The 19837-nt window shown below is 39.3% G+C and overlaps 1 protein-coding gene across 1 annotated transcript; it reads left to right on the forward strand.

Annotated features, from left to right (window-relative positions):
• The first annotated feature begins 685 nt into the window (after positions 1–685).
• Positions 686–12256, forward strand: LOC135452977 (receptor-interacting serine/threonine-protein kinase 2-like). Its single transcript, XM_064723533.1, is given in 13 exon segments — positions 686–728; positions 2925–3090; positions 3928–4081; positions 4284–4439; positions 4580–4728; positions 6063–6112; positions 7184–7345; positions 7679–7764; positions 9167–9235; positions 9519–9678; positions 10497–10640; positions 11935–12213; positions 12216–12256. Coding segments are annotated over 12 exon segments (1602 nt in total). The 5' UTR covers positions 686–728; positions 2925–2938.
• Positions 12257–19837: the final 7581 nt, after the last annotated feature.

The raw sequence follows: 19837 nt of genomic DNA on the forward strand, positions 1-19837 counted from the left end.
TAAAGCTGATTCCAGTATTTCAGCAGCAGCCTCACCATTTCTGGGCACTGAGGCACCATGACTTATCTCACTTTCCTGACTGTATTTAATGCAGCCCAGCATGTAATTTTCTCCTTTTGCAATAAGAGCACACTCCTGGCTCATGACCATCTTGACTTTCACCCTAACCCCTACATCCTCTTTGGGAGGGCTGTTTGTCAGCCCATTGAACCTGGCTTCTGTGTAACACAACATCACCCTGTGCCTGCCCACCCTCCTACCAGAAACCCAGCATTTATTTCCTGTTTTAAGAGCAACTTGGCTCAAAAAGTTTACAGGGTTTTTAACTCGTGCTGTCAGCTTGACCCACTGCAGAGATCAGTATCAGCTGCACAGTCTGAGCACAGCTCCACATAATTCTGTACCTGGGCTGTATTCAATATGATATTATTGTTATACCTTCTATACACTGCTATATACCTTTCCCTCTTGGTATTCTTTGATGTGGAAGAAGCCGCTGTCCAACCTCTGTTTCTGTAATCGCTCTTATCTGCCGTCACTAAGGAGTTACAGTTTGTGTATCTGACCAGGAAATGTGAAGTGTTTGCAGGCAGCCAATAAAGCAGAGATCAACAGCCCAGCTGACTCACCGGCAGGAAATCCCGAGCTGCTTTTGAATGCCGGCTCGCACTTGGTGTCACAGCAGTTTCACTCCATCATTCCGTAGTTTTATGTTAGTATTTCCAGAGGTAAGTTGATTTTTATTTCCAGTTTTTTGCCTTGAGACACCTGTATATTAATGTATTTTCTCTCATAGTAAGGAAATGTCTTTGCTATGAATTAACTTTTAAAAATTACCTTATAATTAGAAACTTGAAATAAATGGCTTTATAGCAGTCTTCTTCATGCCTCCACCTGCACAGCTGGGCAAGGATGGCAAAGTTATCTGAGACTTTCAGTGTCTTACTAAAAAATAATGCAAGCTGTTTCCTTGCATAGGTGACCTCTGGAATATTGATTTTGGGGGTTGATAATGAGATTTTTAATAGATATGGGAGAAAAAGCATTCAAAATAGCAGAATTATTCAAAGAATGTCTTGGTACCTTGCAGTACAAAGATGTAGAGACACAGGGAGAATGGTGCTTAGCGTGTCATGACATGGTTTGTAACAATAAAGATTGAAGTGGTTTCTGTTTTGACTTTAAAAAAAATCACCAGTTTTATTAGATTTTGCAAATCCAAAATAGGAGCTGATGATTAGCTTTAATTTTTGTCTAATTAGCCAGTTAGCAAGAGTTTTAAAAATGTTTATATTATTACTTGATTCCATTTTAAATAAAAATAAATACTTTCAGGAATGGCTTAGGTAGTAAAACCATTATTTGGTCTTCCTTGCACTATGGTTGGAGTTGAGTAAATTTTTTTGGCTATTTAAATTATTATTTATTGCTGTATAGAATAAAAATGAAGCATAATTTTGCTTCTGCCAGCATTATAACCTCCTTTACATTCAGAATTGGTAGATTTGTGTGGTCTGTTTGCAACTTTAAGGAATAAATGCCTCATTTAGAAAATTATCTTCCTTCAGAGGAACCTTTTCAAATTTTATGAAATTGTTAACCTGTCAGTCTTATCTCTTAAGGACACTTCAGAGAAGCACCTAAGGCAGTTATTGCTTTCAAACTACAATAATCTAACAAAAAAGCAAAAAGTTCAACTGTGCTTTCCTACCAGAATCAAATATTGTTAAAGCTCAACTGGTAAATGAGCTGCTGCTTTTTGCATTTTGATTGTGGTTAGAGGCAAAACTGGGCTTATATTGTGAATGTGTCTGCAGGACAAGACTGAGATAAACCAACAATAAAATGCTCATGAACTAGAAGATCACAGGCAAATTTATCTTCATTATTTTGTTTCTATTTTACTTGTGGAGAAAGAGTTATCTGGGCTTTGAGCCCTTCTGCATCCCAGCAGAAAGGCTCTTTTTGTAGCGCACACCTCAAAGGACACAATTCTCATTCAAGAATCCTTCACAGTCAATTCAGTTCCCTCACTGTTCCCTTTTCTAGCCCTGGTCTACTGGACCCCAAAGGGAATATTGCAGCTTGAGGAGTTCTGACTCACTGACCACTGGTCTGTAGTGATCCTTACCAGTGCCAGCTGGTTTATGCCATCTGTTATCTCAGATTGCCTGCTTTCCTCCTTAACCTCTCACTTTTTGGCTACCTCCAGTCTAATGGAGCTTCACAGATGTAATTAGAAGGGTTACTCATGCAGTAACACAGTGAGGCTTTGCAGAAGGTGTCTCTAATCTGATGCCATGAAAAGGGTCTGAGAAGTGCAGCTGGCCCTGGAGAGGTGCTGCACAGACACTGCACTGCCCCAAAAAAAAAAAAAATTACTGGGTACAAAGACACAACTCCATTTAGCAGAATTCTGACAGCTCACAACAGCAGGAAATGTTCCTTTTTCTTTGCTTTTGCATTTACGTATGATGTACTAAAGATGATATGCAAGAATGGTGCAGAACTTGCTGACATCAGTTGTTGAATAATTGCCTTTTTTATGAGAAGTGGAGAAATTATTTGCCTGATATGCAACTGTAAGATGCTAGTTTGTTGTCTACATAATTCAGTATCAAGTTAAAATCACATTTCATATTATAAGTACTGGTCTACTATTTTGAAGGCATCAGATAGAAATAATGATGAGCAAATAATTAGCACCTTGCATCTTCAGATGGCAAATTATTGTCCAGACACTCCTTGCAATTAGTGCATTTTTTCCTCTCTTTGTAAGGAAAGTCTGACACAGAGTGGTGAAAGGAAGGCTTTTGGATTTGTTATTTGGGAAGTAAGGGGTGGTGCAACTTCACTGTGCTTTGGTAATTGTGACAAAAAAACCTCTTAAAACTTTTTTCTTTTCTGCCACATTTTTCCCCAAGCCAGCCATCAAGAAATGGCCAATTCATTACCTGTGGTGGCCCAGGAAGATTTGGAAAGCTTTACCTTGATCAGGACAGGCTCAGGCTTTGCACTCAAAGCCTTTCATATTTCCTGGAACACTCCCATCTCTGTGAAGCTGCTGAGCAGCCAGGACACCACAGGCAGGTATGGCTCTTATCTGCCCAACCCACCAGGCAGGTGGGCAGCACACACCTGCAGGGCTGGCACCACAACACATCCTGGCATATCCAGCATCACCTATCCCTGAGCACATCCCCATCCCTAGAAATCCTCACCAGCCAAGAGGCAACTTGGAGGCAATTTCACTGAGAAACAAGCTGTATGTTTTTTTACAATTTTTAATGAAGTAGAGCTTAATCCTGAAGTCAATAATTAATCTACTGGAACAAACCTGGATCAGAAATACTGGTATGATAAGGTGCTATTTTTCTAGAGGTCCCTGAAGAGACCTCAGTTGAATTTAATCTAAACCAGCATGCACAGATGAGAGCAGGGGAAATGGGAGGAGGGAAGAATAGCCAGGGTTACAAAACAGTGAGATGTGCATGGAAACACATCATCTCCTTGCAGAAGGGGATGTCACTAAGAGCAGAAGAATACAAGTTATTTGGAACAGTAAAGGTAAATCTTTCTTTTATTCCTAGCATTTCATATACTCCAGCTTTCTCCTCCTTCACACTTCAATCCTGCTTTAAGCTGGCTCTTATGTTCACATTAAAGCATCCAGAGGTCTTTCATTCTATATTAGAAAAAACACACTACATTATGACTGCTTCACATTCTTACAATTGTTTGGAAGATTATATGATATTGGGTTTATTGGTAAAAGAATACCAATTTAAAAAAAACTAAAAAAGAAAAAAATATGTTTGAGCTTGTGCTCAACCATAGGGCTCTCTCTCATTTCCACATCCTACACTCTCATCTCCTGCTGAAGTTCCTTTCAGTCTAACCTGCCTCTGACTTGATTTTTTTTTACAGGGAGTGGAAGTTGCTACTTCAGGACATAGCAAGTGTCAGACACTATGAGTCTGAACATCTCCTGCCTTTCCTTGGGATTTACCAGTGCCATGGACTTGTGGGGATAGTGACTGAATGGATGAACAATGGATCCCTCCAATCCCTCATCCATGAGGTAGATAAAAGATGTCATCTTAGAGGTGATAAAATTAATTACAAGATCAAAGAACAATCAGCATGTAAATTATGGACAGTAGTCACAATCTGTTCTTCAGTTTCTGCATTGTGTTTCTGTATGGTGGCTCTGTTTGTTGTCAAAAGAAAATGGGAATAGCAACAACTTCACAGTACCAAGCCCTGTATTTTGTGTTACTTAGCATCAGCTGTACCCAGAGGTTCCCTTTCCCTTACTCATAAGGATCCTGTCAGATGTGGCTGAAGGGCTGCAGCATCTTCACAGCCTGGAACCTGCTCTCTGCCACTGCAGCCTCAAACCTTCCAATGTGCTTTTGGATGTGCACTACAGAGCCAAGGTAGGAGCTTCTACTTTTATTCCACTACCATAAAATCCAGTGATTATCCTATTGTTACATATATTGATGTTAATAGTCAACTTTTGATATCAAGACTTGTTTTATTGTTACTAAAATTACTTTTGCTCTCATTTCTGTAGATATCAGATTATGGCCTAAGCAACTGGAGGAAACAGCAGCTGAGGTCAGACCTGCAGAACTGCCAGCAGAGAAACTGCCAGGATTTAGTGTATCTTCCTCCTGAAATACTTGAAGGAGGCCTCCCTTCCCAGGAAGGTGACATTTACAGGTGAATGGAGTCTCTAAGGCCACGTCATACCCAGTCCATGCTGCACTCTACAATGCTGCCAAAACTCTTCTCTTCAAAGACATTACAGTAAAAATGCCAGACATACATAATGCAGTAGGATAGTATGGCATGAGGCCAATTACAGCAGTGAATTAGATTTTAAATTCCCATATTTGGTGAATCAGATATCAAGGTTAACAACTGTTCCCAAAGTCAGTCATATAAATATTTATATAATGGACCTAAATGTTTTAAAAGTGCAAAGCTGCCAAAATTTTCAGATATATTTAAAAGCCTCACAGCTGCTTCACATAGTTTATAAGTGTCAACTGTTGCTGGCCTTAGTTTCAGAAACAATTGTTTATGCCTAGATCAGGCCCAGGTAAAGATAAGACCTTTCCCTCTATAGTGTCCCATTTAAGATGCTGAGATATGACTCAGATGCATGAGATTTGTGTGCATCTAAACAGTAATGCAACAGAAAAAGCAAAAATTTGTGTCATACATGAAATACAAATTACATTTAAGTTACATGTATGTCCACATTACATGAATACTTTCCAGATTTTTATGTGAAAGTAAGGCAAAAGAGGAGGCTCTTTAAACTACTGCAATCACTACAAGATTGTAGTATACAAGCAAGATATATAAATAAACAGATATGTTTATCCTAGAACTGCCTCTTCCCCTTTTGATTGCTTTGCTTCTGACTTACCTGCAGACTGTTTTTTCTCATCCAGCAGCCTCCTCTTTTCTGCCTCTGATTTTTGATCTTTTTGTTAAATCACTGTATTTTGTAGCATCTGAGTTGTGGGTTATATGTATAGATCTATGATCCCACTGCAATTACTCCTAGGATGCTGGAAATGGAAAAAGGTGTTAGGAGCCCCATCAAAATTTGTTGAAGAAAATAAAAACATAGTGCACCAGAACCAAGTTTTTGTACATTAACTGATGTGTTTGTTGGTACCTGCTGAAAAGTTCAGTTGATATTGAAATTACCTAAGAACAAACCAATAATGATAGAGAAAGGAGAAGAGAAGCTTCCAAAATTCAAAAGATCAAATGGAGATAAGGCAGTAACCTGAAATGTAATTCTAATTGAACCCATATTTAAGCAATAAAAATCCCTTAACTTGATGATTTTATAAGAACAACTCAATTGAGAACTGAAAAAAGGTCTCATTGAATTAGAAAAGACTTGGATAGACTTTGTCTTGAAAAATTCCTTTCTCTTAAAGCAATAAACTTGCTTTTGAAACTGAGAATGTAGATAAAGATTGCAAACTAATGAATGGTCTTTCACCATTTTGCTGGTTTTGGGCTTTTTTCAGTTTTGGAATCCTGTGTTGGGAGAGCCTCAGCAGACAGAAACCCTTTGAAGGTATTTATTGTTCATGTCAGACTTTGTGCTGTCCACAAATTCCCTTATTGTAGTGAAATTTTGATAAAAACACTATCTTTTCAGATGTCCCTTTGCCTTCTCTTACTGTTACAGCACAAAGCTCCACATTAGAGGATGTAAATTTTACAATTCCTCACTAAATCCTGTATGTTTCCAAAGAAGCTGCTCTTTCTGAAGGGAAAAGGCAGAGCTTCTTTCCTCACTAGTATCATCAACCTGTGCTTGCTGAAGCACTGCCACTGAGTTGGGTTTTCCATGGATCAGTGAGAAGGAATATCACTTCATACTTGTCAGCTGGAATTTTAAAATCAGTGACAAGTTGCTAATTGAATAAGCATAATACTCATTTTTACAGTTGCTGTGAGTTTCAAATACCAATCCAGAAATATCAGTTCATGATGAATTATCTCAAGGAAGCAGGGAATCTTAATTTTTTAGATGAAAGTGTGAGCAGTTTTAGAGAACTTAGTTTGCAAAGCATCATATAATAATTGTTACTGTCTAGGATCAATCCCTGTTTCATGGAAGTGGAGATCAGTAAGGGCTTCTTTGCTATGGGCTTCATTCTTCATGGCAAAACTTATTGAAGGACTCCTGCATTTTACTGAGGACCTTCAAAAAATACTGCATGGAATAACATCTAGATACCCATACAGCTTATGGCTGCCATCTTGAGGCTGCTCAAAGTAGATTTCTTTTTTTAACAGTTATTTTGTTCTATTCTTGTAATGCAAGTGTAAGACTTTATATAAAACTCTGCTTACAATAATAGCATGTATTCCTGAGGAATCTGTGCATGTAGTTTACAGTACAAGTTTACATAACCATTTGTGACTCAATATTGGACAGAGTTCTTCATCCTGAAAGATGAAGTCCTGTTGCAATAAGCAGCTATAGCTAATGTTAAAGGCTAGCATATCTACTTCCAAGAGCATTAATATATTTTTCCTTTTAAAAAAGCAGTCTTTGTTTTAAAATACACAATATATTGAATGTCATTTTAAGAGGTCTTTAATATTTTTTGGCAGTGATATTTTCTTTACATTGCAGGTCAAGGAACCCTGCTTGATGTTTTGAGAGGAATCTGCAGCAGTTTGCGGCCAGGCATTTCAGAAAAGTTCATACCAAGCAATTTGCCTGAGAGGAACAGACTGCTGCACCTCATTGCTCTGTGCTGGCATCAAGAACCAGATTATAGACCACACACTGCAGGTAACATTCAGGATTTCCTTCTGTGCAAGATCTGTAATGGAGACAGTCTTTATAGGAGCATTGCTTTAGCACTCCGAACAACTGAAGTGGAAAAGGTCTTTAGATTATCTTTGATGTTTCCTCTAACTGAAGCTTCCTACCAGAAATTGACTTATTTTTCTCCAACATTTTGTTTACTATAAAGTATGAGGTGGAAGTTGTATTAAACTAATTTCCTCTATTTCATCCATTTTCTCAATATAATATTAAAGTTAGTTGCAATATGATGATGCCTAAATGTATACATGCTTTCATACACAATGTGGTATTTAAAATGCTTTATTACCCCTGCAGAATGTGTACACCTTCTAAATGGAGTTTTGACTAGTATAAATAAGGAGGCAATTTCTGCAGCAATCTACAATTTGATGGATGCAAAGGTCAGTGCAGAATTTCTTGTTCTCCTACAACATTATTCATTCAATTGCAATCTTTCTGACCCAAAACCAGTGAAGGTTTTGTCTTGATTGCTTTACTGGTCATGCCAGAGAGCTGGAGAGTTCCCTTTGGCACTTCAGGTTCATTCAGAAATTGTAGAATATATATCGTGAGGTTCTCTGGAATATTAGTCAATTGCTACCTGCTATTTGAAAAATACAATTCTTTCTAGTCACCACCTGGAGTCAGACTGGCAAACCCATGTGAGTGAGAGCAAACATCAGCCCAGTACTGCAGATTAGGACTAGAACCAAGGACAGTTTTTTTCTATTACTGGTTAGAAAGCATTTAGTTCAAAACCTGAACAGCATTGGTACCTGGAGCAATATCAGTAACAGCACTGCTCTGCACCCTTCACTGCTTCTAAACTGCCAGGCTTTCAGGCCGTGCTCATCCCAGGGTCTCAGGGCTCTCTAATTCCACAGGAGGGGAAGGGGAACAACCAAGGACTGAGGGATGGAGGTAACTCCACATCTGCCATGGGAGCTCTGGCACAAATGGGACTGCCACAAGCAGAGCTGCATCCTAGCTGGCTTCACTGGGACAAGGACTCTGCTGGAGTTACACAACCCATGCTGTGTTGATGGTTTCATTGCTGTGTGTTGTGTATGTTGATGCATGCAGGACTATTTCTATATGTTGCAATCACGTTCTGGGCTTATAGAACAGCCTTGATCAATGTTTTAAAGGTGGCATAGTTAGAGTCAAAGTAATTCTTACTACTGTTGAAGTTTATTTAAAATTGTACTGCCAAATACTCCATGATTTAATGCTTCAATCTCCCTTGAGCAAGGTTTTATTTTTGTTAGATTGTGAAGATTTATTTTATTAGTGATCATCGTTTATTGTTCAAACAACTGAACTGATAAGTCCAAAATTACTCTGAAAATTATACTGAAGTTTCTGGGAAATTGATTCACAACTGTTGAAGTATAAAATCTAAAAAAATAGTTTAACAGTTCTGCTGTGGATGTACAAATTGGGAAAAAAGTTTCAAGTATTGACACATCCTTACTGCAGACAGTTTGGCACACTGAACACAGGATGGCCATGCTGTTTGGCTACTTAAAGACAAACGTGTTCTAGCTAGCCCAGTCTGTCTCAATACAAGCTTATGATTCAACACTGGGTTTTAAATAAATGTGAAACACTGGAAAGAGTAACAGGGTAGAATTTTGTCAGATTCCATGGCTGTTCACTCTGTCCTGTTCATTGAGTGTACCTAGCAGTACAACACATGTTGCCAGTAGAAGTTATGTTGCTATGAACTGTTGCTCCTGACAGCTGTGGATGGCACAAACCACATCCACACTCCCTGCAGTTACTGTGGCTTTCTTCTTCCAGGAGAGAGCGCTGAACGCATGCAAAGGCTCCGAGACCTTCACCCTGCAGAGAGGCACCTGCAATTCACAGGTGAGTTTGGGGCACAGGAGGCTCCCGAGTATTTCATCAGCTGCTCATTCCTCCTGACAGCCCTGACACTGTGCAATGCACTTGGGCAAAATGTTCCTGGCCAGGATAACTCCATCCAACAAACCCCAGTGCTTTACCTTGTTCCAGGCAGCTCACTCTGACATTGCTCTTGCAGAAACAACCTCCTCCTCTTAGGGTTTGTTTTGAACCTCTCCTCTTTAGAAAAGGTTTTGGAACAAAAGTTGCCAAGAAGATAACTCTTCTCTATTTTGATCTCTTTCAGATCATCTGTCCACAAAAAGGCAATCGCTTAATCAGCAAGAAAATTCCTCTTGCAGTGCCAAGCTTATCAACTGTTCTACCTGATAGCAGTGCAAATACAGCAGGAAGAGATAATATTGAGATTGGTGTGTCAAGTACTACCCCACAGAATGCAACCAAAGGTCACTGTCTTGAATTATATTCAGCTCCAGCTGTTACAAGAAAAAGACAAATATTACTAGTATATAGAAATTTTTCATGTAAAATTGTCACTTCTTAGAGCTGTGCTCTCTACTGGTATCATCTGCAGCATGAGTTCACTGCAAGAAACCAGAGACACCACAAAACTTTCCACTTAGATGTATAGAACGAAAAAACAAAACCAAACAAAACCAAAAAAGTACTAATTTTTTTTTGACTACTGAGTGAATCAGGCTGCTTTCTGCCACCAGCTTTGTGGGGTTTTTTTGTAATCTGCTAAGAAATGGAGATACCTTTAAAATCTTTATCTTATCCGGAGATATTTTTAAAAAGGCAATGTTGCCAGGAACATATGAATAATTCCTGATAATCACTGTTCCAATATGGGTAATTTTATTTACCTTTCCAATGTGGATTTGTCCTGTTTAAATTTGTGTCAAGAACAGACAGCCTGTATTTCTCATGCCCTCAGGTACAAAAACTGAGACATCAGAAGTCAATTCACCCATAGCAACATCTGCATTTCCAAGCACTTCAGTTGTGATCAATAGCCATCAGACTTATGGACAGAATAAAATGTTCCACAACTTCAATAGCAAGTGCCTACAGACAGAAAAGCCAGATGTGTGTAGTAATAAATGCCATTTTTTTTTTATAATGATGTATTAACAAGAGCCAAAGTAATCTCGAGTCAGTCTTCAGTTCCTGTGTCCTGCAGTGGCTGATATATGTGTAATTTCTTGTTGTTCAATTCAAAGGTCTAATCATGCTCATCTTCACCTTTTTGTACATCACCCAGGCTCTGAGAGAAGAAAACCAAGCTCCTTTTGCACAAATCCTTCATCTGGCTCAACTGCAGGCAAAGAGAGCAGTCAGCATAAATCCCCAGCAGTGGCTCTTCAGCACAGACCACAACCAATGCACCTGGGACAAGCAGTGACAGGTAAGGCACCATTGCCACTTTGAGCTGACAGTACTCACCTTGGCCACACCTCAGTGTTTAAATTGTTTAAAACTTGGAGGAAACATTGGAGGAAACATTTTCAGGTATTCAGGGTAATAACTGATTCTAACTTGATACAAATGTCTCTCTATTTGTGTATAGCTGCTCCTCTGTTCTCAGAAGTTCAGGCACTGACCACTGAGAACATTGGCTTGTTTTATTTTAGGACCACAGTGAGGCTGAGAATGGTTCTGAAAAGACCATGATAAAAATACAAAAACCACAGCACACATTAATGTGAAATACATTAGATGTTTAGGTCTGGAATATTCTTTTGCAATCATAAGCTGTGTATTGCCTACCTCTGCAAAAGTAGCAATTGACTACAGAAACAGATGATAGGGGACCCTTCATCCTCTCACATCATCTCAGGTCTTCCTCCAGAACAGAGGCAGAAAGGGTCAGCTTTTGATTTGTGAAGATTCTTTGCCTGTGGGTGAAGCTTTGTGAGGTTTTTATGCTAACTTTTTGCAAACTGGCCTAAAACAATTCTCAACTTAGCTGGCTGTCCTTCTCCATGGCAATTTAGTGATTACATAATTTCTGGATAAATCAACAGACTAGACCATGCAGGAAAAGTTCATCACAGAACTCTCCTGCCAACACTCAGAAATCAGAATAACAGAAGCATGCTCTCCAAAGCAACACAACTTTTGGTTATTAAGTTTCTCTTGGTGTATGGTATTTACTGTACACTAAAAACCCTAATTTCAGCACTAGGTATTCTAATCACCCCATGAAAAGAGGCAGAACCCAAAGCTCTCAGGCATTTTATCAAGAGTCTTGCTTTTCACATTAGTTTGGCTTTGATCTATATTCATTTTCCTAGTTTCACATTACATGTTTGAAACTCTCCTGCTACCTTGAAGTACCTGGTACCTGTCCTTCCACCTTTATAGGAGAAAGTTTTCTCATCTGTGTCCAGCCAAGGTGCTTTGCATAAAGTTAAATACAGATGAATAGGCCATGACTTGAAAATCTTCTCCCCTCACACAATCTGAGCACCCAGAGGTTTAGAAACACTTATTTGCTGTAATCTGGTCTTCCTGAGTTTCAAACGTGAGATGAAAATACTTTTGGACGAGTTACAAACATAGACTGCAAACAAACTAACTCCTCCTCCTTCCTTCCTCGGCTGAGTTTGTATTTCTGGTGTCGATGCTATCACTCGCTAACAATTTCTGCATGAAAAAACCACTTGGTTTATCTCATTTTGTTTTCCTTTTCACTCAAGGTCCTTGCAGCAAAGGCAGCTGCTGTCAAATCCTGGCCTGCCAGAGGCAGAGCATCCTGAGCTGCATGACCGAAGGGCTGCTGAACCACGTGCTGGACGCGCTGCGCTCGCAGCAGGCCCTGTCCCGCGGGGACTACGAGAGCATCAGTGCCCAGCCCACGGTGACCGCGCGCGCCCGCGCCCTGCTGGACACCTGCCTGTGCCTCGGCGAGAGGGCAGCACAGGCTGCACTCTCTGCACTGGCAGCGAACAGATCCAGTCCTCTGGGACAAGTCATTCACGCCCAGGCTGTCCTGCCAAGGTAAACAGGCTGTTGTTGTGACTGGGTTTTTCTTCGTGGTCTGCTGTAGGCATCTGAGCTCTAGGAATTTGTGATGGCAAAGATTCACGCTGGTGTCTCACAACCCATGGACCAAAGGCAATTCTTCCTACAGCTCATTATTTGAGTACTGTAGTGGAAAAAGCTAACTGGATTAAAAGGTCGAGTCAACTGCTGCCAACAGAAATTGCCAAGAGTGGTATAACAAATGCTGATTTGGACCTCAGAGATGGGAAAAGTGCAATATGTGCCAGAGCAAACAGAGTTCAAGCGAGATGGCACCTTATTTCCTTGATTTTTTTCTTTAGAAGGGAGGAAAATGAAACATGACTTTTTGGAGGTCAAAGTATGGAAGAATGATTATTTATAAATACTTCCAAATAAAGATAATGAATAACAGAATACTGGATGAGGAGAAAAAATTGACTGCCTTTCACTGCACTCATATCTAAGCCAGCTGTTACAGTGAAAGGCTTCAGAGAATCAAGAAATATTTCTTCAGTAGAGCCTTAAGTAAGACTTGGAAGTTTTATATTATGCATATAAATGACTTAATTTTCCTCACAAATGGTCATATGAAAATGTAGCAGTATTTACATATGTACTTCAGAGATGTGGGACTTGGAGTATTCATTAAATGGAGAAATGTTAACACTTTACATCCCTGTATCTCTCTAATCATGTCTGCAGCACAAATGTAAAATTAAACCAGGCAGAAGAGGTGCCTGGTTTAATCAAAGTGCTCTAATGGGGACAGCCTGGGAACACTGGGAGGTTTTGTAGCTCTGGCCCCCATGGTCACAGATGCTTTGGAGTGTCCTGCTGCTGCCTGAACTCATCCTCAGGTCATGGACCCTTTGACTTGAGTTCACATGGAGTTCCAGTCTGTCCAGAAACATTGCTGTTATCAGAATGTTCCCAGGCACAGCGGAGGAAGATGATAAGTGGTACAGCAGGCAGTGAAAACAACAGCCCAGCTACTAACAAGCACCAGACTCATGGACAGAAGGCAAACAAGTCCCATGGCAAGCACAGGAGTCTGTCAACAAATCAACAGCAACAGCAGCTACAAATGTGATCCAGCACATTCCAGTAAAATCTGTTGTTACCTTGAACCCCTCAAGCTCACACTGGATGTTGAAAAGAACATTTGTCCCAACAGACAACTATGCCACACAACAGTAAAGTGAGAAAACTTGTTTGTTGAGAGCCAGACAATTTATCAGGTAAAGCAAAAGCTGCACACAAGCAAAGGAAAATGTGGAATTAATTCACCACTTGCCAAGGGCAGGCAGGTGTCCAGCCATCTCCAGGAAAGCAGGGCTCCATCCCATGTAATGGTTACTTAAGAAGACAAATGCCATCACTCCAAACATCCTCCCCATCCTCCTCCCCTAGCTGAGCTTGATGCCACAAGGTCTGGAGCACCCCTTTGGCCAGCTGTGGTCAGTTGTCCCAGCTCATCCTCCCCCAGCCCCTTGTGCACCCCCAGCCTCCTCCCTGGTGGGGTGAGGGGCAGAAAGGCCTTGGCTCTGTGTGAGCTCTGCCCAGCAATAACAAAACATCCCTGAATTGTCAACACTGTTTTCAGTACAAATTCAAAATACAGCCCCATACTAGCTCCTATGGAGAAAATTAACTCCATCCCAGCTAAAACCAGCATTTGAAAGAGAAATAATAAGATTACTTTCTTTATAATGAAAATAATGATATATTTTTAAAGGCCCAGTGAGGTCTCTTCAAGCTTCATGGCACCAGATTAACATGAGAACTTGTTATACCATCTACAGGTATTTAAAATACAAAACCACGTTATTTGTTTCCCTATGTTGCTTTTGTTCTCTCTGCAGTTTCAAATTTCTCATTGAATTCAGTCATTTGGCTGATTGCAAATGCAGTAATGATGTGTGGTCTGGGCACAGTTAACAAATAAGACATGTGTTACATCAAAGTTTCCAGCTATGATGCTGCTGCAACCATAAACTTTTTATTTTTTTACATAACTTCATTGAACTTTGAGACTGCTTTTAATTGTAACAATATTTTAATTCAAGGCAATGTCTATCAGAATATGTTGACAATAGTTTTGCTTATTAAAGGAGCTAAATACCTTTTTCACTGTTGAATTTTTTTTCACTTTAAAATCTACACTTTAAATGGGAAATTTCAACAGTTTGCTAAAAAGGGATGTCTTGCTTGTGAGGAAAGGAACTGCTGTCATGGTGTTTTGCCTCTTTAGAAGGCATAAGATACTCAGTAAAACAGATAAACATTCACCTGCAGGAAATAGTTACAGACCTTTAAAAGAGAAACTAGCAATACTGTTGAAACTTAATAGCAGCTTACAAAATCATTCCATTTAGTTGTTTTGCTGGACACTTTACACTCCTGTGAAAGATATGCTGGCTGGCAGGCTATGCTGAATTTTTGTCATTGTGGTTTGGACACAGAAACGGTTTTGGCTCTTTTCTAGAAGCAGCTGCCTACTTGAGAATAAAATCTGATGCCAAACCTAAGCCCAGTCTTAACTGTTGATAGAAGAACTGGCATCAAAACAGTGGGAGCACAAGCTGTCTGCTTTTCCAGTGTGGTATTTTTCAAGGGATGGTACACATTTGTTGAAATGAAACTGTTGTTGATACAAAAAGGTTTGCTACCAAACTAAATGCAGTGACCTGAAACTAGCAGCATTTTTTCTCACCAAAAATACATACTCTTGTAAGGTCTGTAGTGTGAGCTGTTACAAATGTCTCATGTTGATCCCTGCTATGAAATATCAAACTGCTGAAAGCTTATGGTGTTTTGTTCCTGCCCAAGCTTGTCCATTAGCTAAGATTTCTGTGGTCCTCACCTCTGTTTTCTCCAGTTACCTTGATATTATGAAACAATGTAGAATAAATGGCACTGAGCAGGAGTAAAGACAGAAAAATCAAACTGTTCTTTGTGAAGAACAACTGGAGTTGCAGGAAGGAAATCTGAAACCTGGGTATCTCTAGAAAACAGCAAGGAGAATAATAAAACCAAGTCACTCCAGGACTGATAATATAAACTGATTAGTAAGACTCTGTTGCAGTTACTCAGAAAAGAATTAATAGTCATTAAAAATGACAAGCTGTACAAATTTTATGAAGCTATTTAAATTTATTAAAGGAATGGGGTATAGAGTAGGTAGATGTTTATTTTTCTGATGTATTGAAATGTAATTTTATTCTTGATTGCAACTGGTTGCAATCTTTTGGTAGCTATCTTTTGCTGATTTGCAAAAAGATGAGTGTCCCTTGCCCTTTGTCCTAACTATACCATACTTTTATCTGAGATGAGATAGTTTCTGCAGTGTAAGAATGTCTGCAGTAGAATTTGTTTGAAGTTGATTTGTGGAAAATTAATCAGAGGTGCTGGAATGAAATGTTTAAGAGATTAGTCCTTCCAGTAGAGAGCAAGGCAAACAAAGCTATAAATACTACTCAAATGTTCTTACCAGTGCCTGTTAAAAACAGTTCCAGAGAACATCAGAGGAAGATAACAAGTGCATATTCATAAAAAACTAATCTACAAAATTGTAAAAAATGCATTAATGGACTGCTAACATATACATAAGAATTTTACATCACATGAGTAGTCTAAAATGCACAAAACCTAAAGCACTAATGAAAACATGCTAAAACTCAAGGATTCTTATTTTATTGTTTCAAGTCTGAGTCCTACATAACCTTGTAAAATTCTCATGCTTGCCCAGGCTTAGTCACTTGAGCACCAAATGTGAAGAATTTTAAGGAAGGTTAAGTGCATAAATAAATACGTGTGGGCCTGGTATGTTAGGGAAGGACCCAAAGATCGTCAAGACAGGCATAGGAAATTTAGATTTCTTTATTGCTATTTACTGATTTCAGAGCTATACAGCTATTAACTATGCTCTCCTCCAGTAATACATATTGTCTCCAGGATTGCTGGGGTCTTTTATGCCTCAGGAAATCTTGCCTTGGACTATATTCCCTTTCATTCTTTTCCTGCACACAGCCTTGCCTGGCCTTCCCCCGCTTTGCAAAATACTTTCCTGGTGCTCAAAAGGCCCTAGCACAGTTTGATTTTGTTCCTTTTCTAGAGAAGCAATTCCTTCATTGCCTGCCTGCAACTGCATTCCCTTAACTGAGCACATGGTTGACTTGACAGATGGTATGTCAGCTGAGTTAAACAAAACTCCTGGATTTTGAAGGTAAATCCACCATAAATTAAACTACCTGACAAGGTCTGAGAAGAACATATTTAGTGATTTCATTGGGCAACATTAAATTCAGCACAGCTGCAAGAACATATTAATTGCAAGCATTTTGCTTAACCCCAGCAAAAAGGTAGATCAGAAGCTTAGAGAGTATTTCCAGCTCTTGTGCTGATACAATTTGTGATCAGCATTTTATTTCCTGCCTTTATTTCTCTTTGCCAAGAATACATGCCATGTAATGTTACAGAAATCTGTAGCCTCAAACTGCCATTTCCCCTGGGCTTTAAGAATGACCTTTCTTCTTTCAGAGAAGACATGAATCAGTTAAAGAACTTCTGGACTCCTTCAACCAGGATGAATTAGATGGCAGTAATTTAGAATAAGAACTTAGCCCTTAAAATGTGGCAACATGCCAAAGTATCTCAACACCTATTGTTAGAGACAAGCTGATAAAACTGTGTGTGTTTGGTCTAGCAAACAGGAGATGAAGGGCACACAAAAGAGTCTGGAGCAGAGGCACTGAATATGCAGTGAGGAAAACCAGGGAATGGTTTGTTCTTGTGGTTTGTCAATCTGGACTGGCTTTCAAGCAGGGGCTTAAAAAGGATTTAAAGGCCTTCATGAAGACAGGCTCCTTCCCCATACCCAGAGAAATTAGCAATATTCATGGAACTTTCTCTTACCTGATCAAGAGTTCTTTAGTTGACAAAATTAATGCAAACAGCAGAGATTTACTAAACCTTTCCCCTCAGCCTGTTCAGTTTACTTATGCAAGCTATAAACTTTTGAAGTGATTTAAGGGAAAAATTAACTTGTTTTTGCTTGGAGGTAAATAACATGGATATTTATAACTGCCTGTAACTCAATCACTATTCACTCCACTAACACCCACCTGTGAATGCATGGGTCTGTTATCAGGTCAGCTGTTGGGACAATGGAATAAAGATAACTTCAATTGAAGAGCCCTGGAGATTATTTCCACCCTTTACAGTGTTGTTATGAATTCTTAAAAGAAAAGAAGGCTCTTCTACATTTTTTGCTTTGCAGCAGATCATGGTTGGTCATCTTCTCTCAAATAAAATGAAAATGTTTCCATTTTTATTAAAATGCAATCATTATCCAGCAAGATTTCTGTCCTGTCCATTAAATGTTTGCTGAGAGAGCTACTTCACACTCATGTATTTTCTTCCCTCTTTTCACATGAAACCACAGGAACATTAAAAGAGAACCCCTTATGACACACAATATCAAAATGCAAACAAAGTAACAGAATAAAAAATAGAAAATGGGTTGTTACTTGTGCTGAACGGGTATGAGCTCATAGGGAAATTCAGTTGTTTTTCTGATAGACTGCATGTCTTGGACAGGTTTTATTAAACACTGTATGAGACTAAAAGATTTACAGCCAAAGAAATATTTCAGCTCAGGGAGGCTTTCTGCAAAACAAGGCATTGCTCTGCTCTCCTCCCTTCTGCTCTGACTCCTGCAGAGCTGGTTCAAATGCAGTCTGGCAACTCTGGCTAAAACCTTTTCTCTCCATTGCAATCGATCATGTACTGGTATTCAAACCTGCAGATTTATTTGTTTACAGAAAACTCTCCCTTACCTAGAGAATTCATGACATGAACAAGAGAGGAGAGATTTGGATGCTGGTTTATATTATGTCTTTCAAAACTCAAGTTACATTTAAGTTTCTGTAGGATATATAATAGCATTTTAACTCCTCAGCTATTGCATTTTGATGTGTTTAGTAAGAATGTTTTCCTGTATTCCATTTACTACCATATCAATATAGCAATTTAATGAATTCTTAAAATCAGAGAAGCATTTAGATTGAAAAGACCTTTAAGATCACTGAGTCTAAGTATAAACCTAACACTGCCAAGCCCACTGCATTCTTAGGTGGTCTGAGACTATTTATTTTGGTTTAAATCTTATGGTAACTGTCAGCTTCTTCACCCAAATTAGATCCCATCAATGAAAGCTGTCATTTCTTGTTCAGTGTTCTTTATGTCCATCTTCAGTAGCAGCAGAAGGAGGACCCAGCCTGTGGCCTGGCCTCTCCTGCTTGTAACAGTGCCAAGAACTGTCCCAGTCACTGTGCACAGACACAGCTGCAGAAGGAAAGTGCACTCAGCATTTGAGACTTCAAATATGCTTGGGCATGTAGACAGGATTATTCTTGTTTGTTTTTGCAGCTGGCTATTTAATCACAGGTGTTTTTCTTGGACAAAGGAAGCCTTTTTAAGGAACAAAATAAAAGGCAATTATCAGGATTTCACAGCTGTAATTTTACTGTATGCTATACATTGGATTTAACTCCAACAGCATGCAGTGTAGCTGCCTCCCAATTGTTTCAGTACAACCACCTAATCTGAACCTTTGGGTTTTGTTTTAATGACACAGCCTCATGGTTATCTACAATGTATGTCATTCTAGCATAGAATAATACAAAATAACAATTTCCCCAATGATACAACACTTCAGCAATAAAATTTGTCCTTTGTAGTAAGGACAAATACAGAGTTGTTTATGGAGTGTGACACTGAGCACCCTACATGGCCAAGTGACCAATGTGTGGGGTGAGGACACTTGCAGGACTCCAGCCATAAGGTTTGTTGCAGGAGATGACACTGATGACACAACAAATAACTTGGCCATCTCCTATAGTTTCCACTTAAGCTGAGGTGTTCCACATTTTCCCACAGTAGTGACACTGAGGTAAAAATAACTCCCTGACCTCCAGAGTGTAATGTGACACATGAGGTTTAGTTTCCTTTATCCTCCTGCCAAAGCTCTAACAGTAAAGCCCAGTGTTTGCTCTCACTTCACTTAGTCTTCCAGACTCATGTAAAAGTAAAGACTAAAATTTCACCAATGTCACCAATAAGTGATCATGTGTCATTAAATCAACGTTACTGGTATTCAGAATGTTATAGCCTGTGGGATTTGGGATTTCAGCTGAGAAAAAAAAAGTACTAAAAAATCTAGCAGTAAACTTTAACAAAAGCCCTTTCTTCTGGAAGTAAAGTATACCTCTAAGTGTCTGAAGCACAGCTTTCAGTGTTTTCAAAAGTTTGATTTATGGCACTTCACAGTATGTGACTGGGAATCTGAAAAGGCTTTTCATAGTTCTGGGGATCTTGCATAACTTGAGAAACCTTGGTAGCTCTTAATTAGTCCACTATGATTTGCTCTGTGGGACACTGTACACACCAAGTAATCAAGAGCCAAGTGGGGAACAAAGGAGCAAAGTGCAAAACACTCACAAATAGCCTGCTGAGAAATCATTTCTGAAAAGTTAGCAAAGTCAACCAGAATTTTAATTTTAGGGCTGGATGCCTTCTAATAATAGCAAAGAATGG

The sequence above is a fragment of the Zonotrichia leucophrys genome, chromosome 11, assembly GCF_028769735.1.
Source record: "Zonotrichia leucophrys gambelii isolate GWCS_2022_RI chromosome 11, RI_Zleu_2.0, whole genome shotgun sequence".
Classification (NCBI taxonomy): Eukaryota; Metazoa; Chordata; class Aves; order Passeriformes; family Passerellidae; genus Zonotrichia; species Zonotrichia leucophrys.